This window comes from Euleptes europaea, chromosome 14, assembly GCF_029931775.1.
Source record: "Euleptes europaea isolate rEulEur1 chromosome 14, rEulEur1.hap1, whole genome shotgun sequence".
NCBI lineage: Eukaryota > Metazoa > Chordata > Lepidosauria > Squamata > Sphaerodactylidae > Euleptes > Euleptes europaea.
Window position 1 is genome coordinate 31,826,776 of NC_079325.1, and position 25,460 is coordinate 31,852,235.

Consider the following 25,460-nt stretch of genomic DNA (forward strand, 5'->3'; position numbering starts at 1 on the left):
TGCAAATCAGACCCTAATAATTCAGTTGGTTTTCAGTTCTGTTTTTAGCATGCAGTGGTGACTGATTAAATTACTTTGCTCCCTAACGAATAAACAGCTAGTTAGGAATTATCTTACAACCCTGTTGCTTAGCTTTTTTTAAACATCTAGGCTGTAAGAACCAAAGCCTGAAACTTAAACAGCATGCTGCTGCATGCTGGTGGAGTTTTGGCATGTCTTTCAAGATCTATTCCTAGAACAGCAATATCTTGGGGATTGGGGGGGGGGAAATTACTTGTCAGTTACATGTATGCAACTTAACGGACAACTTTAATTCTCAGACAGTTTGAGAGAGGGTGCATGTTAAAGGGGTTTGAAATGCTTCATAAAGGAATCCAGTGAATGCCCTACCACCATCAACCCAACCATCCCCTCTGATGCCAAGAGATATGGACCATGTGCTTGGACTAAAAGGCACATGGATGAGGATGACATGGAGCACACATCTATCAATGGAAAAAGAAAATGGGGCCTTGAATGAGGCCACACCTTGAATCCAGTGAGAGAGGCATACCTGGAAAAGGGAAAGACTGTGGTACATGTGAGGACCTGAAGCATCAAACTGCCTCCCCTTTCTAAGCCCCTCAAGCAGGAGGAGGACACAAAACATTTCTACAGAAAGAGGCGGAAATGAGGCTGTAAAATAGAGTGGACTGTTTCAGACAGAAGATACATTATTGGGGGAGAAAATAATTTCGAAAACAGTCCTATGGAGGAACATTTCCCAGAAATCAAAAAGGAGCACAGAAGAAATCAAAAAGGAGCACAGGTGGCCTAGAACATCTCAACACACTTTTCTTTTTTGTGCACGGAAACATTAAAAAATGAAAAAGGGAAAAAAAAGGAAATGTTAAAAAATGATACACCAGCCCATTCCATCAGTTTAGGACTACCAACCCTCTCAGCCACATGCACATATCTGGCCTCAGCCACCCTTTTGGGATAAGCAGAAAAACAAAGAAATAGCGTGAGATTGCTGCAGGGGACTTGTTTGGGGGAACTAAAGTTTGGCGTGAGCTAGCTGGGGCAGCACCACCTTTCCAGAACAGGTTTGATGCCAAGCTCTTGGCCTGGATTGCCCACACTAACGTGTCTCTTTGCTAAAAAGTCACACTTTGTGGCCTATCACTGGCTTCCCTTCGCCCACATGCCGCTTACAGTTCAAACATGCCCCACTGGTGAGTCAACATGCAGGACGGAATATACCAGAAAGTTTGTAGGATTTTACCATTCACAGCATCGGAGGTGCTACCGAAGGGATCTGCAAGAGGCAGGATATCAGGGAGTAGAAGTGCAGGCTCAGGAGATTTGAGACCCTCAATCAGTTTCTCTGGCAAGGGACGGGAAAGCAGGAAAACAGAAAGGAAGGAGGGAGGCAGAAAGAAAGCAAAATAACACAATTTGTTAAGAACAGAAAACAACTTGTTGAACGGGGTAAGCAGGCAACTAAAAAGGTTTCTATTGGGTCATTTTTAAATACATGCGACATTACATATTTTCCAGTAACTTTATATTAAAGCTGGTAGGCAGATGGATCTTTTGGTTCAACATGTAAAAGTCTGAATGATTGTGGACCTAGTGACAAGAACGCAGCCAGACACACCAAATTTTCCAAGCCCAGGATGTCCCAGATAATTGGATTTTAGCACCCCTGCACTAATGGTTAGTGAAAATGGGCCTCATAAAAGAAAACCCATAACTAGCGTTGAGTTTAAAATTATACAAATGAAGCACTTTTACATAGCTAAATCATATTTAATTCAAGAGTTTCAGGATATGTCATATTTGAGTACCGCAGGGCAGAATTTCAGCTGCCAGCTGAGCAGACTCAGCATCCTGACCTCAGCTTCACCGGGCCATCAACATGTTTTTGCCACACTGCTCCAGTTCAATTTGGGCATTCAGCATCATTGATGGTCAGACGGAGAAATCTTCAGTAGAACGGAGAAACATGTCAACCTGTAAAGTAATCATTTCCTCTCCAGGGGCCCTTGGGCAGGCAGAGATCTCCCCCACCCCCATTTCTTTAACGCTGTGAAGCTGCAGCTTAAATCAGTTCTATTCTGCAGAACAACCCTGCTTCAGAAAACAAACCTCAAATGGGGGGGGGGGATTTCAAGCAACTTCACAGTGGGGTTTGGACGGCCAACATAATAATGGAGAATTTCCCTGGTACACTTGCTGGTCAACAGTGTTAAATTTACAAAGAGAGATAGACCAAGGACGTTCCAGAGTTTCTAGAAGTGCCACTTAGAACCATGAAAACCTTGAAGTTGGCTGTATTGTTCATAGGTATCTCTTTCAGCCAGCATTGGGGTGGGGTGGGGGGAACCAGTGGCAAGGAATGTGAATACAAAGGCTATGTAATACCTTTTATTAGGACCATATGGATGTGGAAGTTTTGGAGATATCTTATTCAAGCTGGATGTTTAAGGGAGGAGAAAAAGATGTTTCTGGCCGTGATCTTATCCATATTTCATGCAGACAGCTAGGTAGATAAGACGGTGGGGTGGGGTGGGGTGGGGTGTACCAATGGGCCTTCTCTGTATCCTCCAACTGGAAATCTAAAAACTAGTGGTTAAATAAAAAGTCCAGTCTGACAAAGCATTCAGGATAACTCAAAAGCCTGCACGCGACTTCGCATTATTTTGGTTGGTCTTCATACAAGCAATTACATGGCTTTTGTTTTTAGATTTTGCTTTGGACCAGCGCCCTGCAATCACTGCCAGTTGCAATAAATGTATACTGTTTACTTTACAGGCACCCTGCAACCAGGGCCAAGCCCCACAAATCCCCGCTTTCAGGATTCAGCGCCAGCAAGTCCTGATTTAAATAGGGATTGGTAAAGAAGCTGCAGCATTCTAAATTAGAACATCCAAGAAACACACAGATCAGTACGCCGCACGTTCCAGCTTCCACATAAATACCATGGTTAGTTTACAGAGCATTTGCAGTTTACTGTGCTAGGGATTAGCTGCATCAATAAACAACCAGTTATCTTATTAACAATGTTATCAGGGAAAAAAAGAACTAGGTGCAAAAGACTAGGTAGAATTCAAAGAACTCAATGACCTGCCGTAGATGATCAGTTAAGCCTAGACCTCTGAAAGACCACACCACGGGATTCATCGGGCATAAGATACCCACTGAATTCCGCCATGCCAAGGTAACACTGCTGTTTGTGGGAACCCACTTGTTCAGGATTATGAAAGACCTACAGCAGATGCAGAGGGTACTGAACTGGGACCAAATGCTAGAGGGAGTATAAGGCAATATAGCATATGAAGTGCTAAACACATAATGTGTAACACCCCCAGTTGATTTAATATAGTAGCCACAACTTCTCCTTGTTTACACTAAAGCAAAAGCAGGTGCAACTCTGCACTAGCTACTCCTGCCTTCTTCTTATTGAAATCAAGAAAACACATCTCTGTTTGTGACTCTATCACCCCACAAGGCAACATGAAATCTTTGCCTTCTGTCCCCAAAAGCCACAATGCATAATGCATTATGCAAATTGGGTTCCTGGAGGTCCGCAATTAGCTGATTTGCATGAAGAGAGCTTTGAATCTCTCTACAGCTGTGTGCAAATTTTCCTTTACTGATTTGCTGCACGCATGTTTAGTAACTAAGATCTGCATTTTAAAAAAAGAAGAAGTAGTCCTAAGAGGGCAAAGCCTGAAAGGGACACAGGCAAAAAGCTCTAGAGAGAGAAGAGACCAAAAGGGATGCTCTCTTCTCTCTCCAATGGAGCAATTATTCACTAAGTGCCATAATGACCTCTAAGAGGTGTACTGAGCGACACCACCTGGACAGAGAGCACCCTGGAAGACTATCAATCCAACCCACCCTATAATTAAAGAATCTGTAATTATGGATGTTCCATAGTGTGTGAATATGCCCCAGGAGATGGTTTTTAGATGGGACACTTGGGGTCTACTGTACAAAGGGAAGCCAACAAATGCTTTTTCCCTTGTAAGGGGGGTCAGGAGTAACTGCAGCGCCTGCAAGTACATGGGCTTGATCCTCCATTGTACACGGAGGGGATGTTTTGGCTTATTCTTCAGCAGGAACAGCTCTGTTTAAAACTACAGTATACATTTAGCTGGGGACTGAACACGAAGCTGCCTTCTACCAAATCTGACCCTTAGTCCATCAAAGTCAGTATTTTCTACTCAGCGACTTTCCAGGGTCTCTGGCAGAGGTCTTTCACATCACCTTCTACCTCATCTACAGGAGATGCCAAGGATTGAACCTGGGACCTTCTGCATGGCATGAAGATGCTCTGCCACTGTGTAAAGCACCCCTCCCTGTATAAAGTAAGCTTCCTATACACATTACATGCTCTGTCACTGGCATAGCAACTTCTATTTATGGTTTGACTTTTTGACTGAGACCATTTATGCATGCCTTGGATTTGCCGCTCTCTAGATGCACATTTTCCCCGTCCAAATTCTCAAAACTCAACAATAAGCCCCCATGCAGAGCTTTAAGAATTTGGATGGGGAAAATGTGCATCTAGAGAGCGGCAAATCCAAGGCAAAACCTCCCTGAGCGTTTCCGTGTTCTTAAATAGGCATGTTCTTGCTTACACAGGCCACCTCAAGGCATCTCTGCGTCAAAAAAGGTGGGTAGAAAAAAGAAATAAGTTCACCTCGCTTTATCTGTTTGCAACGATCCTTGCCTTCTACAGAAAAGCAGTTACTGTCAGATTAGGTAATGTGCTGCAGCTTTAACTGAAGCGGGTGGTGGTAGTGGTGGTGATGCTCCCAGTATGAGTTCCTCTGGGATCACAGCACATGAGCCTTTTCAGCCCCTGGAGGAACTGCTGGTGGACCCGGGTCTGCTTCCTTCTCCAGCATTCCCAGACATAATGGAAGGAGATACGAAGGAAAGAGGACAAGGAACGAACCAGCCTTCAGACAAGCTTCCAATGGGAAAGGTTAAGCTTCCACAAACGATGTTCAGGATTGAAATTCATAATTTTATTATGCTCACATGCATGCACACAAGTTTTGTTTTTCAATCCACCTCATGCTGTCAGTACGCCCTAACTAGAAACCCCAAATAAACAAACAGCTAAACATTACGGCAGGGATCCTTAATTAGGCAGAAAGAGGGAAAGAAACAGTGCAAAGAGCACTTCAAACAATCGTCTGGAATAATCATGAGTCGAGACTTGAACAAGAAATGCACACTTCCGAGCACATTACTCACTCATGAACCATGAAAAGGAAAGGAAAGGGCAGCTATTTCAATAAAGCACACAGCAGCGGAGTCCTTTTTTCCAGGCATCAGCTGAAGAAGGAAAACCACCTAGTAAGAATCCGGTCAAAGAGTGTTCCTACAGCAGGAAGACTCACAAGGCTAAAAGGCCAACAAGTGGACGTCCAGGATCTTCCCAAGCAGCTATCCTAGGACTCAAAGGCAGCTCCCATATAAGGCGGCCTTACAGGATAAGTGATGCATCAAAAGTGAGCTTCAGGCCTTCAATATTGCCAAGTCTTCTAAAACTGAGTGTTGGTTTCAGATCACGCGTTACAAAACCACCATTGTACAAGTGAATCATAGGGGGAAAAATACACAGGGTTGCATGTTAAAAGATAACGTAAGAATTCTACACCTTAGCAAGCTAATTTCTACATCTTGAAACCTGGATTCTACAGCCTACACAAATCATGCATATTGTCTCCTGCGATGCATAATTTATTCTGCCGTTGATTACTCTGCATAATTTATTTTGTTTTCCTTAGTCATGGCCAGGGGCAATCTGCACTGCAGGGCTCATTCCCCCCCCCCCCCAAACTATGGGGAATCTTATTTAGCACACACACACACACACTTAAGAATTTAGCAACCCATTGCCCACAAGTGCTTGAGCACAGAAACTTACTTTTTAAAAAACTACAAATGAAGACAATTTTTTCAGGCGATTGAATTCTGCACCATCAAGCATAAGCATCGTATCACATTTATAGAGTTCCTTAAATTGATCAAAGCAGTGTACAAATAAATCCTGCAGCACTTCTGCGGTCCCCATTTTACCGTTGCACACAAACAGCCCTGCCAGAAACGGTAGTCAAAGGAGACTGAGAAGACCCTGAGAAAAGAGAAAGTTGCTTGGGTATACAATCTGAGGATAAGAAGAAGAACTGGTTTTTATACCCTGCTTTCCTCTACTTTAAGGAACCCCAAAGTGGCTTACAATCTGGATCCCTTCCTCTCCCAAGAGGCACCATGTGAGGAAGGTGAGGCTGAGCAAGTTCTGAGAGAACTGTGACTTGCCCAAGGTCACCCAGCAGGCTTCATGTGGAGGAGTGGAGGAATCAAACCTGGTTCTCCAGATTAGTCTGTCTCTCTTAACCACTATACCTACATTTGACAATAAATTCAGGCTCAGTTCATCAGACCTATAGCAATGTTGTTTAGCGGTTAGAAAGTCAGACTAAGATTAGTGGCACCTGGGTGTAAAACCCTAACTCATCATCCCTCATTGGGTGACCTTGAACCAGGCAGCATCTCTCAGCATCTCTTGGCCTAGTCTACCACAAAGAATTGTTGTGAGTAGCAAATGTGGGGGGAGAACCTTATACACTGCCTTGAATTCCCTGGAAGAAGTGCAGGATTTTAAGAGCCCAATAACTGGGAATTTACATTAGTTGTACATGCTGAAGAAGCTTGGCCCAACACCAACCTGTGTGCAGATTTTGAAACCATATATAATTTTAATTCCTATTTCAACTGACTTATGAATGTTCGTCAGCAAGTTAAGTAGAGGGCTTTTATTAATTCCGCCATCCTTTTATTTGTTATGCTTTATCCTTGTCAGAAATGCTCAATTGCAATAATTCTGTGTTACTATGCAGACACCCCATGTTTCGATTTTATGCCAATAAAGGAGATTGTTGTTGTAATTCATATTTCAACTGACTTATGGAGGGGGACAGGGAGTCAGTAGGCATGGGTATTCTAAGTAACCCATGTGGTCACTTGAGAAAGCAAATACCTTTAAGGGCATGATCTGAGAAGCCAATCTTTCAATCCCTGGTCACATTACTGTGCAGTTTTATCAGAGTTACCTGGTGTATCTGATAGTGGAAGAGGAATGAAAGGATCAGGAACAGCCAGAAGTGGTGGGCTAGAGTCCAGAATATCTTTTGTTTTTTCAGCTGGAGCAGCCACAGACACATTAGAAGAAAAGGAAGGAAGGAAAGGAAGAGGGACGGGGAAAGAGAGAGAAAGATAAGGTCAAGCAGAGCCCAAGCATGCCTTTAAAGAGTAGCTTAACTGCCACCCCCTCAAAACGCAACTCTTTGCACTCGCATGATTAATTCAAGAGTCAGAAAGTCTGTCTTAAGGGGAAGGAGGTTACATCTCTACAGCTATGCTTTTTTGAAATGTGGGTAAGGTCCCTAGTCTGTGTGACCAAAGCCAGACTTTGATGATAATGCCTCAGAAACAGTCCTGCACACACACTATCATTTATTATAATTTGGAGCAAGAATTGAGTCCATTAGCACTTCAAAGAACAACAAGATTTCCAGGGTATAAAGCTTTCGAGAGTCAAAGCTTATACTTTGGAAGGTCTCATGGCCTTTAAGGTGCTACCAGATTTAAATGTCGCTATTCTACCACAGAGGGCCCTGACCTGGATGGCCCAGGCTAGCCTGATCTTGTCAGATCTCAGAAGCTAAGCAGGATCAGCCCTGGTTAGTATTTGGATGGGAGACCACCAAGGAATACCAGGGTTGCTGTGCAGAGGAAGGCACTGGCAAACCACCTCTGTTAGTCTCTTGCCATGAAAACCCCAAAAGGGGTCGCCATGAGTCGGCTGCGACTTTACAGCACTTTACACACACACACACATTCTACTGCAGAACAACATCGCTACCCACCCAAAACTATTTATTATATTTTAGCTTTACTTTTCAGCCAAAAATTGGCTTCTTAACATAGCTTACAGCAACTAGAAGCCAATATGAACACCTTTAATGAAAGAGGGATTCTCAAAAAGGTTTCAGTCCACTCACAACAGAATGGATCAGGAAGGCACTTTTTACAAAGAATGTTACTATGGACTACACCACTGTATATAATATGCATTATCCGTTCGCTGTATGTATTACCCTGCTCCCACCACACTGTCCTCTACTTATATAATACCATTCTCTGCACTGTTTAATGTGTCATGCCTAATAACTTTTGCTTTCTTTCAAATTTCTATCATCCTAGTCCAATAATACTGCTTATCAGACATCACATCAAACTGAGTGCACTGACTTGCGCTGTGTAATCTGCCTTGAGGCTCAGACAGAAAGGTGGACTATAAGTAAATAAATAAATACACAGTAAGATGTTTAGCTGCAGCTTCTGCTCCCTAAGTGTGTCAGGTACATCATCCCCTACAACTTCTCTGTAATACAGATCAACATACCTGATCTATATTAGGGAGAAAACTGGGTGTCCCTGGTGCACATATCACCTCTCCTACCTCTTGCTGATATCACTACTGTTCTCAGCCTAAGTTGGATGGTATATGGAGGAGAACACTGACAACGGCTCTCTGCTAGGTACGGCACTGAGCACAGAGAACAGAGCAATTTCAGACCAGTAACGGCAATCAGCTTGCCCACCATTACTGATCTTCTCGTTGGAGCATGTGGCAGCTACTGGGAGCCAAAGTAAAAAACCAAGAGAGCAGATAGCGGAAGTTTCAGAAAAGGAAAAGATGTCCATTACCATTCTAGACCATTTCAAAAGATGCGGACATTGTGGGTCCTGGTGAGTACTTGTAAAACAACCTGTGCCAAAAAGTGCCACTGGCATGACCTATACTCAGTCCAGCAAACAGCAGCCTCCCAGTTCTCTAGGAAGAATAGTGTAACAAGGCCAAGCTAATAGCCTATACAAAATGATGCCCTCTGCCACGCACAGGCATTCCATGGCAGTCAGAGCAGTACAGAATGCCTTCTCTGAAGGTAGAAAGTTCAAAAGGTATCAGTCTGGAACAACCAAAATGATATCTTGAGAACAGAACCCAGCCTGTTCATTCGGACCAGCAGTTCATTTAAGCACTGGCCACATGAGACTCCTTGAAGGTGACAACTGTTGACTATTCTATTCTTCTGTATATGACTGGCTATGTGCTGTATTAATAAATGACTGACTGACTCCTTGAAGGGCCACGAAGTCTCACAACATGTTCCCATTTTTGTAAGAATGGATAATAGGAATGCATAAGCAAAAGGTTGTTGACTATTCATAAAGCCTATCCCTCTTCTGGGGTGGTCTCAATGTACAATAGGCGTCTCCTGCTGCTGAAGAATTTGGCCAGGCTCAATAAAAACACAGCCAAGCCTCGTAGGGTTAGAAAGGGTGATGTCCCTCTGAGAACAATGAGCACAGTCAGCTTCTTTGAGTCTATGAGAAGGCATTCAAGCTTTAGGAGAACTGCCTGGTTGGAATAAATATTGTAAATGAGCCCTGGGTTCTGTATTTATTGGGCAATTCTGCTTTGACCCCTGCTAACTCACATATAAGCCATGGCACCCCACCCACCCCAGACCTACCTGATACGGATGCAAGAGAAGATGACCCAAATGCATCTGCTTGTGTCGTGGAAGGTGCTGGCTGAAAACCCGCAATCAGGTTCTCAGTGGAGCTGCAGAGCTTCTCTGGGAGTTTACCTGAAATTCCAAGGATCTCGTTTTAAATTGGATCTCAACACCACATGACAGATTAATCTATATGTAGAATACACAAACACACACAACTGACTATGCACATTCCTACTATCTGCATTTAATTATAAATCTGGTTTTCCAGCAACAAGTTCTTTCAGGCCAAACAAACAGAATCTACATATTGCTTTTCCCACTGGTCTTATAGTGGGATTGTGCTAGATGCTGAATGGGAGGGGGGAGAGCAGGGGGTTAATGCATTTGTAATTATATGCAAGTGGCTCAGTCTAAAACCCCTAGAGGGACAAAAGGCAGATACAAATCTGAAAAGTGTAATCTGTAAAAAAAGTGCAGAGAAATACAAGGAATACACATCTGATAGTGATTCTAACTGTGACAGCTGGAAATTATATTAGGTGCCATGGAACACAGGCAGGATGCTGCTGCAGTCATCTTGTTTGTGGGCTTCCTAGAGGCACCCGAATGGCCACTGTGTGAACAGACTGCTTGACATGATGGGCCTTGGTCTGATCCAGCATGGCTTTTCTTATGTTCTTACGAAATACAAGTATTCAGGTACATTTGGAGACCACAATACCTGTCTGCCATGGTGTTTCTGATTAAGAAAGGAAGCACCAAATTCCAGCTATGAGTTTAGCATAAACATAACTGCAAGATGTCTACCCACAACACAGACACACATTTGGTGACTGGGTATGGGAGAGGTGCATGCCCATTTCGGGGGAGTCTTAATCAGCAAATGCCATGTGTTGCTAGGCCATATCAGAAGTTACCACACCATATTTTAAGCAGAGATGTACCAGAAGCCTACACAATAGCCCTGTTTATATGCCACAGTGAACGTATGTACAAACTTGCATGTACATGAGTACACCTGTTTGTAAGAAAGAGCCAGCATGTGTTCACTTTTCAAATAAAACCAGGGACCACTACCAGGATATGAAGTTTCAGTTGCACGTTCTGCTGAACATGGGTTGAATGTAATGTGAGAATTACTCAATACAAGTATAAAGAAAACCAAGCATATGCTGTACACAGAAGGTACATGCATTCACTGTACCTTGTTCACAGGGCTTTTGGAGTCCTCCGATTGAGGAAAGAAATGACAGAACACCTAGCAAACTTATTTTTGCCGCACTATTAAAGCCAGCCTTGACGCATAATGCTTCGCTTTATCAGATGCAATCAATACAGGATTGCTATAGCCACACTGTGTCCCACAGGAAAATCTGTGGGGCTTTCTTTTGGCTCTGGAGAGAGAACGTTGAGCCAAGGAGACCTTTTGCCTAATGTCACAGTGAGCTCTGTGCTTTTTCAGAGTTACGCCTTGGCCATTATAGATAATGGACAAAACTTTAACAGGTCTTCTTGCTCATTCATTCCCCAGAACAGCTTGGAGAGTTTCCTGGCTAGCCTTTCCCTCTCCAAAAACCCTCTGTTACTCAATCCCCAAACTAACCATCATTTAGTTTTGCAAAATCCTTGTTCAATAGCTCTTCTGCTGTGAGCTTGGAGAAGTTGTCGTCATCAAAAGGATTCCAGGTGGAGACGTCTGGAGGGTTGTAGACATTTTGTTGAGAGGTTCTGGGGGAACCAGAGGGTGTAGTCGAAGCAGACCTAGAGAAAGCCACCCCACAAGGAGATGGGGGGGGAGAAGAGCCATTTGCTAAGTTGGTAGTAATACTGTTAAAACCCCACCATTTCTACAGTCATTGTGATGGCTGCAGACATGTGATTCTGGTGGGTCCCATCGAATTATTCAGCCTTGAAAATCAGGTTCACAAATCCAGACTTTCAACATAGTCCAGAAAAAGCAACAGTTATGGAATAAACAACATACTTCTGTGAGAACGCACACAGGGTCAGGTGCAAGTCTAAATGAGCAAAGGCCTATGTGGCTGGATTTGTCTTCCCTCATTTGAAGTTAGGTTATTAAGCACTAATATTGTATCCCACTACATCATAATTCATGTAAAAATTGATAATCTATACATAATACAGGATTCATCCTAAGTGCTTCAAACGTACATATTCACACTAAAACAGCACAAAATCTGCTGCCACCTTAAAGGCAACGGGGTTGTTGCAGCAGATGTTATTCTGCACAACAAGGCTGCCTCCATCCATTGTTGGATATTGCACTATTACAGCAACTATCTGCAACTGGATTTTCCAATTTGGATAAGACAATCCATTCGCAACTGCACAATATGCAATGACACATGGGTGCAGCCTAAACCATTAGTCTTTAAGGTACCCCAAGACTCCACCTGAACAAGATTCCTCTTCAGGAAGCAGGTTCAATTCCAGAAAGGTTAGAGGAATGCTGATATCATGATAATTTCATTCACTGAGACACCATAAAGCTAAGGATGAGCAACTGGTGTCCCAGGGGCCCTATGTAGCCCCTATCGACTTCCCATCTGGCTCCTGCCATAACTCCTCATCTCAAGGTTCCCCCTTTTGACTGCATACCACAGCTGCTTTCTCACATGAACACATGAAGCTGCCTTATACTGAATCACACCTCTACATCCCCCCCATATTTTATTGGGGGGGGAGTACTTCACATTCTAAAACCTCACCTTCTCCCTCCACCAGTATCTCTCCTCCTGGCTCCATTTTTATAAGCTTCAGGAGCTGGATAAATATCCAAGTAAACAGTGCCCTTGAGATTAGGGCAGGATATAAAAATCAAACTAAATAACTGTAGGCGAGTGAATACAAAACAACATTAAATAATCATTAAAATAATTTGATCATTAAACACACGTTTATGAATTATTTAAAAAACAATTTCCAGGAAGGGGGAGACGGAGTTTGAGGGGCGCTCCCCACGTACTTGGATTTATTGAGGCTGGCCTCGGCTGCTGCGGCCTGGAGAAGCTGAGTCGATTTGCTCGCCGGGACTCCAAAGACAGCGCTGTGTGTCACGTCACTCAGAATCCGCCTGTGTCCAGCTCGCTGTGTCTTGGGGGAGGAAGGGGGAGTGAGGGAGCCCACCTTCTGCCCTTGGACAGCCGAAGGAGGGGTCATCGGGGGCTTCTGTTGACGTGGAGGTGCTTGCTTTGAGGGAGAGAAGAAAACCGGCCTGTAATTTTAAGTGGTTGCAGAACTTCTAAATCTGCTATGGCAGTTCCTTGCTGAATACCGGTGTCGGACTCTGGGTTGGATCTAGCGCAGCCTGTCCACGGACAGAAGAACTTCTGCCCCAAAAGCACAACTTTCTCAGATTTCCCCACCAACAGCAGCCTGAAATGCACCATGAAATCCTGTTCCTGGGGGAGAAGGGAACCTGTTGCACTGGATCCAACCTTTTGAGAGGAAGTGTGCTGTAGCGGTTAGAACGTCAGACCAGGACTGGGTAGAACCAGGTTCAATCTTACTCAGCATGAGACTCATTAGATGACCTTGGGACTATATCTTGCCTACCTCACAGGGTTGTTATGAGGATAAAATTGAGGAGGGGAAAGAAGAACCACATATGCCATCCTGAGCTACTTGGAGGAAGGGTGGAATAAGAAGGTAATGGACAGAAAATGTGTCTCTAAATGTATATCCTATGGGCAAAAAGGCAGTAATTCAGGGACATTATTCCCTTAGTAGATGGCTTCCCTGTAGGCTTATTATATGCTACAAACATGACCTCACATTTGGTGTATTTCTACTCTTAACCCAGGAAAATTCATCATTACAAAGTAACACCCCCAAGAAGTGATGGCAAAAGCCACGACAAAGGAGGGAAGATGTCCACACCACATGATGCCCAATAGACTTCCTCGCCTGCCATGATCCATTACTGTCAACTGCAGCTGCTGCTTGCAGTGGCGGCCTACAGTTCCCGTTCTCACCCCCATATTCTTGTAGGAAATTGTGCAACCGTGATCGGTATATTTTTAAGCAGAGACTTCCCAACCCTGTGTACTCGGCTTCAAAAGCCAAAAGAAGAGGAAGAGGCAGGCTAGCAAGTTAACTCACGGCTCATACCTTTGCTGCTCTTATTCCAGTCCCAGAAAATGCTGAGTGGAAATCAATAATCCCTCATTTCAAGGAAAACGTACTTGAAAATGTTCAAGCAGCACCTGCAAGCACTGCTGACAGAAATAAAGCTGCAAGAAGAGAATTGTAACACATGCCTTCGCCAACAGGGCTGTTCAAAGGATCAAGGTATCACCATCCCTTTTTATTCCATACATGGTTTTCCCTCTCCCTGGTTGTACCTTCACAGCCACCCTGTGAGGTAAATTAGACAGAGAGAGTGACTGGCCCAAGGTCACTCAAGGTGCTTCACAGCTATGGCCAGGAACATGAATCCAAGCCTGCTAGGCCCTGGTCCAGGGCTCTAGGTGCTACACAACACTGCCCATCAATAATCCACAAAGGTGCAAAAATGACTGATGGTGTGTAGGAGGAATGATAAAGGTTGGCGGAAAAAACGTTCCCCACCCCTGCTTTAGATGGTAAAGGAGGTGGCGGTGGTCAGGGAGCCTCGCTTATTTTCTTCTCATTGCAGCAGCATTCATTCCCTTCCAAACCTGCTCATCAACCAGATGGCGACTGATGCACATAAAGCCTTTTGGCATTAAAAGAAAAAACTGTGTGGCAAAGATAGCTGGATATAAGTATAGTCTCAACTAGAATACATTTAATTTCAACTTCTGTTGGGTGCCTTTTTCATATATATTTTTTAAAAGCTAAAGAAGCTGCATTTCAGTTAGGAAACAAAGAGGAATGATTACACTTGAATAGCAATGAAGTGTGCGTTTGTGTGGGGGAGACGGATGTGAAATTTCGTTCACAGCTATCGGCAGTGATGGTAATGGGGGATCCTTGGCAAATTTCCATCCCTTTTATACTGCAGGCAGCTGCTTCACTTGGGGTGGGGGAAACCCTGCTTCTCCTTAAGTAAAGAGCACTTGTTTGGGAGCAATTCATACATTATAGTGGCAAAATGGATTATTTGTTTTGAAAAAGAAAGTCTGCTTGAACAGAGAATTTAAACTTCAAATTCTGCTCTGACTTGCCTGCCCAAATCCAGAGTTCTGGAGAACAGGAACCAGAGGCCCACAATCCAAAGAACCACAAAAGCCAAACTAATTCTAATACTGAGAATCATGAAAAGACGACTGACCCTGGAAGCATCCCTCTTTCATCCCCAGGACTAGAAACTCCTTCCTTAGTTGGTAACAAGCCTAATACTCTAAATAAGTGGACTGTAGTACATTGTAACATTCAAGAGCAATGACATCGAGCCACCCCTGCAGAATGATTTTGGAATTGACAAATGAGGCTAGGAATAACCTTACAGATGAATCTAAAGCTCTCCAACAGGCCTCTTAAAACTGAGAGCAGTTGAACTAAAAGCAGTCGGATTTGCTGTCTTAGCCCTGTTCATACATCAAGGCTTCTATCCTTTAGTGATATTTGCTCACGCGCCTCTCTCTCCTTTGCAGTACTAAACCCAGCCCTCGCAGCAGACACGCAGCAGTGTTCCTGCAAAGATTCAGCGCAGAAGCCTGTAAGCGGGTCTCGCTTAGGCAAGCTGAGGACACTCACCGTGGCTAAATATACTTCATTTTCTGAATACAGAACAAATGGCACAAGGACTCCTTGGTCACGATTTGGGCTGCTTGCTGCAGAATATGAATTGGCTTTGCCAGTATAACCATAGTAAAAAGAAGCCATGCTTAGTGGATGCCTTACCATTCATATTTGCATCTAGCATTTCCTCCAAGGAGCTCAGAGAAGTTCTGGCTTTAGGGGTATGCACACCAAGAAGAGCTTGGAGCAACACACATGGTAGGGCTACTCCCATCTACCTTCACAATAGGGCTAACAGACAGTAACTTGCCAAGAGCACCGTGATTTTCCCCTTGAGTCTGCACAGTGCTTTTAAGGAATTAAACTGGAGAGTCAACTACACTGGCTTGATTATTGTATCATTCAGTTCTGTAATTCTAGCCCAGATTTTTTTCAGAGCATTTTCTAATTTTGAAATCCAGTTATATTTTACATATGTTGTGTATGTCATATATGTATTGTTGTATATTGCTTCTATTCTATTGTGTAATAAATTTGTTACAAAAAAAAGAGTAGCCAGGTGAGTTCTTGGTGAGCCCAACCCACTGATTAATCAACCAATTAAACTAATAAAAGTTTGCAGTCCTACCGCCTAGGTAAACATAAAAAAGAGCACCGTGATGCATACTGGAGGTAGCTGGGGGAGGGTACCGACTCCATTTTCTAGCACAGAGTGGGAATGTCGTCTCTCTGGTCCACACCCACTACTCTACCCATGCTGGTTTTCCAAGCCAGTACCCCTTACTGGCTGCAAGCTTAGAACAACTGCAGTTCCCCTCATCCCAAAAGACTGTCAGCCAATAGTTTTTCAGGAGCCGATATGCATCAATTCCAAAGTTCAGCCTCAAGCATCCAGCTCACTGACTTGATAGAGGCCCACAGCTAAATTCAGCAGAGCTAAATCCAGCCCCATGAGCCTTGCTGCCCTTTCCCCATTACTGCCTCTAGATGTTATCATAATTATGTGGAGGAAATAGCAGCTATGGCCACAGAATTTAATGGCAACTTAACGGGAGGTGGATGAAGGCGCCAGATCAAAGCCACACGCTTTTCTCTAAGAACAGCCTTCCAGAAAAACTGGTTCCTGATCAGGGTCAGCAAATCAAAGGCACAGTATTACCAAACAGCTTGTTGATCCTTACCGGCTGATCCTGTGTCGTGGCTGGCTGTGCTGCAGCCGGCTGTGCCACAGCCGGCTGTGCCTGTGGCAGGATCTGAGTTGGTTGCTTCTGCTGTGCTGCTGCTACAGCTGTCTTCTGCTGAACGGTGGCCTGTTGGGCCAGTAGCTGCTGCTGCTGCATGTAGTTCTGCACTGGCTGCTGTTGCACTGTTGTGACAACTCCCTGCTGTACCGCTGGGAACTGTGGTTTCACTGGTTGCTGAGGTGCCTGCGGCATCGCTTGCAGCTGTAAAACCAGAACAAATACCCAGAGCTTGGCTTTGTGACTGGTTGCAATTTTGCTTCAGCATGTTAAAATTCAACTAACTACAACCACCAACTTCCCTTACCTTATTCAGCAGCCATCCCAAGGCAACTCAAACGCTGTGTCTTATGCTACCATTCTGTTATCTTATTTTTTTATTACAGATAATCCAATAATACTCAATGACACAAAATAGCTATTTTAATGAAGTATATGTGGGCAAGTGGAAACTTGTATAAGTTTACAGGTGTGTGCGCTTTTTTTTGCAATACCTTCTTTGCATCCATTTCACTTGCTCATGTATTCGCCATTCATCTACCTGCTATTCAGACACACCGTTTATGTATTCCTCCAGCACCCCCTTGCTCTGATACCTGTCCCCTTCTTTGTGGCTGAGGCAAGGGAGGTCTGTGACTGGCGGGCAGTAGCCAATTGTACAGGGCCCTGTTGTTTGAACAGAGGTTGAGTCAGCTGAGGCACACCTTTTGGCTGTGGGAAACTCGAAAGGGAGGGCCAGCTACTGGGCAAAGACCTCTCTGCTCCAACACAAGGGTGCTGTTTTTAGAAGCCACTGACATGTTCATAAATATTCTATAAAGCTTCAACAGCTGAGCCAACGAGTAGAGAAGGTTCATTTCAATCAACATAAGACACTTCTCTTACAATCAATAGGTATAAAGCAATGATACTAATTCAGTGGCTCTGGAGCCACACCTGGCTCTTTGAAATGCCACCATGGCTCTTTTGAGCACTGTTTCCCAATATGGCAGGTGACTGGCAGGTGGTTACCACTGTGAAACAGCCACCACCCAAGGAACGGGTAAGCAGTGACCCTCCTTAAGGTGCAGCCCTCATGCCAAGGATGGAAGTAAATGTTACTCTCTTGGTTGCTGGTAATTGTGAATGTAGCTCTCTGCATTTCACAGGATTACTATCACTGTTAAAGGTTTCAAAGGCTATGTATAGCCAGTGCAGATTGGGGTGTGTATGTCAAGTTTCTCTGGTTTTGGAACTGGCAAAACCAGTATTTCCCCCCCACCCTGCAAATGTAGGCATCATCCACTGTTGCTGTAAAGCTATGGCCTAAAAAATTAGCACATGCTAGCTTTGCCATAGCACACAAATACGTGCATATACTACAACTGCTGTTAGTTCAAAGAACACAATCAGTGCAGTTCTACAGACTGATTCAGAATCGAACTGCGCTGTAATTTTGGATGACTTATTGATTATGATTTGTGTGAGCTGGCTCCTTCTGGCTGGAAAAAAATTATTCAAAAATTCTGTAAGCCATGAATATTTCATGTGTGCATATTTCATTTCAAAGTAAAAAAAAAAAAAACCCAACCAAGGTACACCTTTTAAAGACAACAAAAGGTCCTCCCTCGCCTTGCATAAGTCCCTTCCCAAAAGCCTCACCTGTGGTGGAGCTTGTACTGGCTGCTGGGCTGCCGGCGGGTGCTGATAGAAGGTAGCCTGTTGCTGCTGCTGCTTTAGGAAGAGCTGGTGCTGAGGGGTGGCTTGGGGCTGAGCTGAAGGGGCCTGTGGCTGGCAGGCGGCGGCAGCAGGCAGCTGTACAGGGGCCGGCTGCTTAGGCTGAGGTTGACTTGGCTGAGGCAGAGCTTTCGGCTGCGAGAGACCTGCAGGAAGCGAGGGCTGACTGCTAGCCAAAGATGCTGGCACCACAACTACAGGGTGGAGAATGGAGCGTAACGCTAAGGTCAGTTTTGCGTACACCAATTACCCCATTGTGTTTTTTCATTTTAAAAAAAAAGGCATTTCTCAATTTTCCCACAGAACAAGTACTGAAAACATAAACATGTTCATTTACTAAGGAAAAAGAATACAGGAAACGTGTGTGTGTGTGGGGGAATGATCCTATTCACTCTTTCATAAATCGCAGCCTAATCAATACCAGTTAAGCTATCAAGAAGTTTATATAATAATCCAATTAACCAAAACCCTACATGCAGGGTTTACCTTAGGCCAGGAAGGGCCATCCCCTCAACAGGATTTATAAAACTCTATTTTTGAGGGCTTGAAATGCAGGTCTACGGGAACTGCTTTAAATAGGTATAACACAACTACTAATGATAAAGGACAACTAACAACTCAAGAACCATCACACAAGGGACTGTTAAAAAGACACAAGCCTTCTGGATCAGGTCTGTGGCCTAAAGATTAGCAGGGGTGCCACTCTAAAACAGGTTTCTGTTCCGAATATACAAATACCATACACAAAATGGAAAATTCTGGACCGGACCCCAGAGAGGCTGCATGACTCAGAATCATAGAACGGAATCATTGGCTATCTAGTCCAACCCCCTGCTCAATGCAGGATCAGCCAAAAGCATTCTGACAAGTGTTTGTCCAGCCGCTGCTTGAAGACTGCCAGTGAGGGGGAGCTCACCACCTCCCTGGGCAGCTGATTCCACTGCTGAACTACTCTTACTGTATCAACTACTCTTACTGTAAAAACTATTCTTCTTAACAAGATAGAATCATAGAATCATAATTGGAAGGGACCACCAGGGTCATCTAGTCCAACCCCCTGCACAATGCAGGAATTTCATAACTACCTCCCCCTACCCATACACACAGTGACCCCTACTCTATGCCCAGAAGATGGCCAAGATGCCCTCCCTCTCATGAACTGCCTCTCATGAACTGCCTAAGGTAATAGAATCAGCATTGCTGACAGATGGCCATCTAGTCTCTGCTTAAAAACCTCCAGGGAAGGAGCACTTACCACCTCCCGAGGAAGCCTGTTCCACCGAGGAACTGCTCTAACTGTTAGAAAATTCTTCCTAATGTCTAGACGGAAACTCTTTTGATTTAATTTCAACCCGTTGGTTCTGGTCCGACCTTCTGGGGCAACAGAAAACAACTCGGCACCATCCTCTATATGACAGATGGCAACACATACAACTGAACTCTGTAGTGGAGCAGAGAGCTTTCGGCCCAGGGGAAGCCCTGCTCAACCAATAGACTTATAGGCATATTCCATTATACTGGTGCCAGTTTCACTGCCTTCACAGCACCAAGGCCTGCTGTGGTAACTGAAGGGGGGGTACAAGCCGAATTCAGTTGGACAGCTGTGGGAGGAAAGCATCATCCATGCCCATCACCAGTACCTCTAAACCCCGTTACGTGCTGTGATAGTATGAACTGCTGTGGCTTGAGGGGCGGCCAAGTCTATAAACCGAGTTCTGATTGGGCACAGAGTTTCCAGAGGAGTACAGAATGTAGAACTGGGTGAAGGATTCAGCTCCCTAAAAACGTCAGGCTTTCGAGGTAAACAAAAACTAATATTCTAGCCTTTATGGACTACAAAGCCTGTGGACAACAACCGGCGAGGCTTCCAAAGCCAGAGTAGTGGCTGAACAAGAGTTCCTGCTGTCTGGAGCCAGGCTTTTAAAGCCTTCCCTGTGAGTAGCAGAACCAGAATTGGTTGTACAATGTAAGAGCCTACGTAAGCATAATTTTATACAAGTCACAGAATCTACTTTGCCATGTTCCAGAATCGTAAAGTTTTTTTTAGCGTAAGGTAGAAAGAGTTCTGGCAATAAAACTTTTCAGACATGCTTCCTGACCACCCACTCACCCCCAGTAACCCACCCATGACTCCTGCTCACAGGAGCTCAAAGCATTTTCAGCTGCTTTGGAACATCTTTTACCTAAGATCTTCCTTTAGGAAGCCCCCCCCCTTTAAAAAGCCCCAGGACACACCACCTTTTAAGTCAAGAGGCCTCTCACAGATATCTAGGTTTGCCAACCTCCAGGCACTAGCTGGAGATCTCCTGCTATTACAACTGATCTCCAGCCGATAGTGATCAGTTCCCCTGGAGAAAATGGCCGCTTTGGCAATTGGAATCTATGGCACTGAAGTCCCTCCCCTCCCCAAACCCCACCCTCCTCAGGCTTGGCCCCAAAAACCTCCAGGCATTTCCCAACCCGGAACTGGCAACCCTACATATATCCCCATTCCACTTAGGCACTTTTTCTATGAGTAAATATTCCAACATGTGGCAAAACCTGTAGGCCAGGGAATTCTAACAGAATCCTTGGGAAGAAGCATGCAGATGTAATCAGAGGTGAAGGTTTACCCATGGAACAATCCAAAGTAGGCAATTAACTGGCTCTGCGTGTTCTGCCATGAGGGTCTGAGCTCTCTCCCTACCCCCACACACACACACACCAAGGCTGAGTGTTCTCCCCTTGCTCACCATGTGCCTGGACATTTGCTTGAGCTGTCGGCCTCTTCCTAGGAGTCAGGGCAGGCTGGATGGGCAAAATTCCTGGATTAGGTTGCGTCTGCCCAGCTTTGGGTCTTTGGCGTGGGGTGATGGATGTTTCTGTCGTAGGAATAGGATCCATCAGCCTGGAAAGAGAAAAAAATCCCACACATGTTTGGAGGTTTTAAAGAAACAAGCAAGTTTTAGGGTTCTCTCTCCACAACTGCCAGCCATTTCCCATGATCCCAAATCTTTACAGCCCCTCTTTCTAGTAGTCGGCCCATGCTTTTCCTGAATAGCCAAACCTTTTCTTCCCTGCTGAGGGGGGGAAAAAAACACCCATACACAAAAGATTACCACAAATCTCCAAATTCTGCAAAAAAACCCAATCCTGCTTCAGTTAAATAAAGCATGTAATTTTAAGCAACTCTGTGCATATTTCTGTCTGATTTGCATAATTAGTTGCAGCTGCAGAATTTAGGGCCGCGGTCCTATAACTGAAAGTGCAGAATTCCAGGTAGGCAGTTCAGTCTTTAATAGCCATTAGAAAGTACTAGTGGAACCAGGTGTCAGGAGAGGCACAGAGAAGATAAAGAACTAGGATGGGGGGGGGGAGAAAGGAAGTAGCTGCATTGTCATAAAAAGGGGGCCGTCATGTGGGGCCAATGGAGCAGCAGTAGAACCAAAGACTTGAGTGGTAAAAGAAGATAAGAGGGATCAAAGTCACTCAGGGCAACTTGGCAAGGTGTTATGCATATGCTGAGTAGGCAGAGTATTACTGTAAGGTCCCAGACATACTACTACCAACAAGACTACTTGGTTTTTATACCCCAATTTTCTCTACATTTTAAGGAGTATCAAACTGGCTTACAATCACCTTTCCTTCCTCTCCCCACAACAGACACCCTGTGAGGTAGGTGGGCCTGAGAGAACTCTAAGAGAGCTGTGACTAGCCCAAGGTCACCCAGCAGGCTTCATGTGTAGGAGTGGGGAAACCAGCCCAGTTCACCAGATTAGAGTCCACCGCTCATGAGGAGAAGTGGGGAATCAAACCCGGTTCTCCAGATCACTGCTTTCCCCTTCTAATCCTAGACAGCAGGAATATGTCAAAGTCACTTAACGCATTCAAATATTGGAGACTATTTTAAATCTGCACTTTTTAAATGGATTTACAGAATGAGCAGACAAAAAGGCATCATGAAAATGCTTGGCAACAGCTGGCAGCCTGAAGTGCCACCGTTTACACACTGGTGTCATTAAAAAGAATTCTTGTCCTGCTTCAGGCACTGTGCTCAAATATTGGCTGAAAGCTGTTCCTTGGAATTACAACCATAAAGTTATACAACTGGGAGGAAAACTAAAGCAAGCTAGAACACTATTCTCTCCCTCCCCCCACCCCGCCTTACCACAGTCCCCTCCCCAGCCAAGACCACACATGTCCTGGGAGGAGGAGAAGGTGCTTCAGAGTTAGGAGCTTGCACTGGAAGGAACTCTGGACAGCCAAAGCCAGTGAGTTAAGGTTGCCAAGTGCCAGGTGGTGGCGGGCAAACCCCCGCCAATCCACCTGGCCGCCCGCTGACCAGCAGAGGGTCGGAGGGCAATCTGTGCAGGCAGGGACAGGTCACTTCCGGTTCACACCCGGAAGTGCTGCATTGCAAAGGGCCGGTTTCCACTCAAACTCCCACTTTGAGTGGTAAAGGCCTGTTGCGATGCGGCACTTCTGGGTGTAAAACGCATCACAAGGGGCCATTTGAGTGGAAAACGGCCCCTTGTGGTGCGTTTTACACCCGGAAGTGCTGCATCGCAACAGGCCTTTACCTGTTCAATCCCTGGCATCTCCAGTTAAAGGGACTAAGCAAGTAGGTGATGTGAAAGACCTCTGCTTGAGACCCTGGAGAGCCGCTGCCAGTCAGAGTAGACAATACTGACTTTGATGGACCAAGGGTCTGATTCAGTATAAGGCAGCTTCATGTGTTCATGTGTTTGACAAGCTTACATGGTAGAGTGGAAATCTGAACCCAGGTGTTCCAGGTCCTGGTCTGCCACTCTACCTACCATAGCACACCGGCTTTTCAGTCAGGGAGGAAGAAAGAGAAGGAAAAAGAAAGGGTGGGACCTGTGCCCTAGTGTAGCATTTACTGCCTTACAGCCCCTTGAAATATTTTGAAATGAGGTTCCCAGGTTGCCACATGAGCTGACCTCAGGTCTCCAGAAGATAAGCTCTTAATCACAGCTAACATTTGCCAGCCTTTTGCTGGTCAGAGTCAAAGCAGCCCTTCTCAAAAACAGGTCCTCTTACCTGGCTTTTGGCTGGGTCTTCTTAGCAGCCGCTTCACTTGCTTTCACTGGCTCAGGAAGCTTGGCAGGGATTGAGGAGCTCTGCAAATAGAAAACCAAGCACTCGTTTTATTTATGTTTACTGTCCATGCATGCACAGGGCAGAAAATGACAGGGGCTTGTCAATAGCTAAGGAGAGCACCCCACATGCAGAAAACGACAGCTCTCCCCAGCAGTAGCTTCACTATTACACAAAATGTATCACACTTGACGTCAGTGGGCTCAGAAGGATATAAATCTCTTTAGGATGGCACTGTTAATGACCACTGGGGCGAGAGGGGAAGAAGTCATGGTACAAGACATGTAAACATCATAACCCCAGTAAAAACAGCACGCAAACATTTTTTCATACATAGGCACCACCATTTGTTACCTAACTGTTTAAAAAACTGTTTGGGGAGGGGAAGAGACAGAGATACTAACTGCGTCAGGGCCGATACATAGGAAAGTCAATACATAACTCTGCTTTGCCATTTTGTTTAAGGAAGAGAGCCTACACATTGTGGAAGAAATGAAGGACGCAATAATTTGTCCTCATTGTTATGGTGTTACCTCCCTTCAACCTCCAGAGCTCTGTCCTCACGCACCTGTACATTCTGGACTGGACATTCCCTCTTAGCGAGCTTGAATGCAAAATAGGAGACCTGGTAAATCTCGGGCCTCTTGTCAGGGTCTGGCTCCAGCATATACCCTAAGAAACAGAGCGTATATTAGACTTTCAGGTACAGAATGTTTGGAAGAATTAAGTTAGGAATCTTTAAAGTAACTGTTTTAAACAGGAGGCCCAGGAACCTAATCCATTTCTCAGGGGTCTGCCACCCAGCCTCCGATACAGTCCCCAAACCCAGGATCCCCTACCTCGATATATAGTTCAGTTGCCCACTCAAATGCAGACAAATTTTGCCTCCGGTCTAGTGGGATTCGTAAACGGTAAAGAACATAGAACGGATGGGTAAAGAACATAGACACATGTTAGGAGATGGAACCTCTATTCCAGGACACCCAGCCCTTCCTCAGCTGAAAGATGTCCCCAGTTAAAAATCAGCTGCCAATCAAGACCTTTTGGTAGAAATTCCATGATGGGAGTAGCTTTGGACACAACAGTCAGCTTTTCTGAGATCTTCCATGCGGGCTTCAACATACACTCGTAAAAGCCCATATGGAGAACCTGAGCGATCTCGGGGCACTTGGAATCAAACCAGAGTTAACCAGCCAACCAACTTTGCTGCTCCAGTGTGGCCAAGAGGAATTCATCGATCACTGCACAATACATTCACTGTAGTGAATCAGCTAATTGTGATCGGCCTAGCTTTGTATTTCCATTCATAGATCACAAGTCCTTAAGATGGATTCAAGGCTCTTGGAGATCAGTACACAAGCAGGCAGACTTGCATAGAAGAAAGTCATGCAGTTATGGAGGCTGGCATGTCTTCAAAGTCAGTTCTAAGAGTACCAAGGGAATACTTGGCCTGGGAAACTGGGGGATGGGGGGGCGGGGATGGGGCAGCGTAGAACACAGAGAAGAAAGAACACAGAAAAGTGGCTCATGGTTCACACGACCACCATTTTTTCCTCAACAAAATTTAGACTTTAACAGATTCTAGTATGGAACAGTGTCTCTGCTTCGATCAAGGGCAAATTTTCATTCATTTACCCTTCCTCCCCCTCCACATTCATTCCACATACATTTATATCATCTACCTTGCGTAACCCAGCCTTGTATCTGAGAACCACATTAGATGTACATTTGGGAACTTTGAAAAGAGCTCTAAGAAAACCCGACTGGACCTTCTCCAGTGCCTTGTAGTTGCCAACTGTACCTGATTGGGCCCCATAAATATGTTGAGCTAAGGATTTGACCCAATAGAGCTTTATAACTGCTGGTAGATGGCCTGCTCCTTTGGTTCTAAAGAATCTGAGCATCGCATGATACTTCTTTGCATTTATGTCATCATTATAAATATGTTTGAGATTGCCTCCTCACAAGCAAGAAACTTGAAATTTGGTACACACAAGACCCAAATCACTACCTCTCCATGTTGCAAAGGGCTCACGAAGCACATCCCCAAAACGGCCAATTCATTTTCTCACTGGACACCCCAAACTTGAGCCTCAACAGGCTGGAGGCTGACAGAAGTAGCCTC

At 44.8% G+C, this 25,460-nt stretch overlaps 1 protein-coding gene across 1 annotated transcript in view; it reads right to left on the reverse strand.

Annotated features, from left to right (window-relative positions):
* Positions 1–25,460, reverse strand: part of AAK1 (AP2 associated kinase 1) — an 86,662-nt gene that overhangs the window by 9,103 nt on the left and 52,099 nt on the right. The window contains exons 8-17 of the mRNA XM_056860250.1: positions 23,904–24,007; positions 23,279–23,358; positions 20,971–21,125; positions 18,164–18,432; positions 16,463–16,726; positions 12,583–12,806; positions 11,200–11,357; positions 9,609–9,725; positions 7,119–7,208; positions 1,268–1,369 (exon numbers count right to left, since the gene is read on the reverse strand). Of these exons, the coding sequence (XP_056716228.1) occupies positions 1,268–1,369; positions 7,119–7,208; positions 9,609–9,725; positions 11,200–11,357; positions 12,583–12,806; positions 16,463–16,726; positions 18,164–18,432; positions 20,971–21,125; positions 23,279–23,358; positions 23,904–24,007 (1,563 nt within the window). The remainder of the gene's footprint in view (positions 1–1,267; positions 1,370–7,118; positions 7,209–9,608; positions 9,726–11,199; positions 11,358–12,582; positions 12,807–16,462; positions 16,727–18,163; positions 18,433–20,970; positions 21,126–23,278; positions 23,359–23,903; positions 24,008–25,460) is intronic.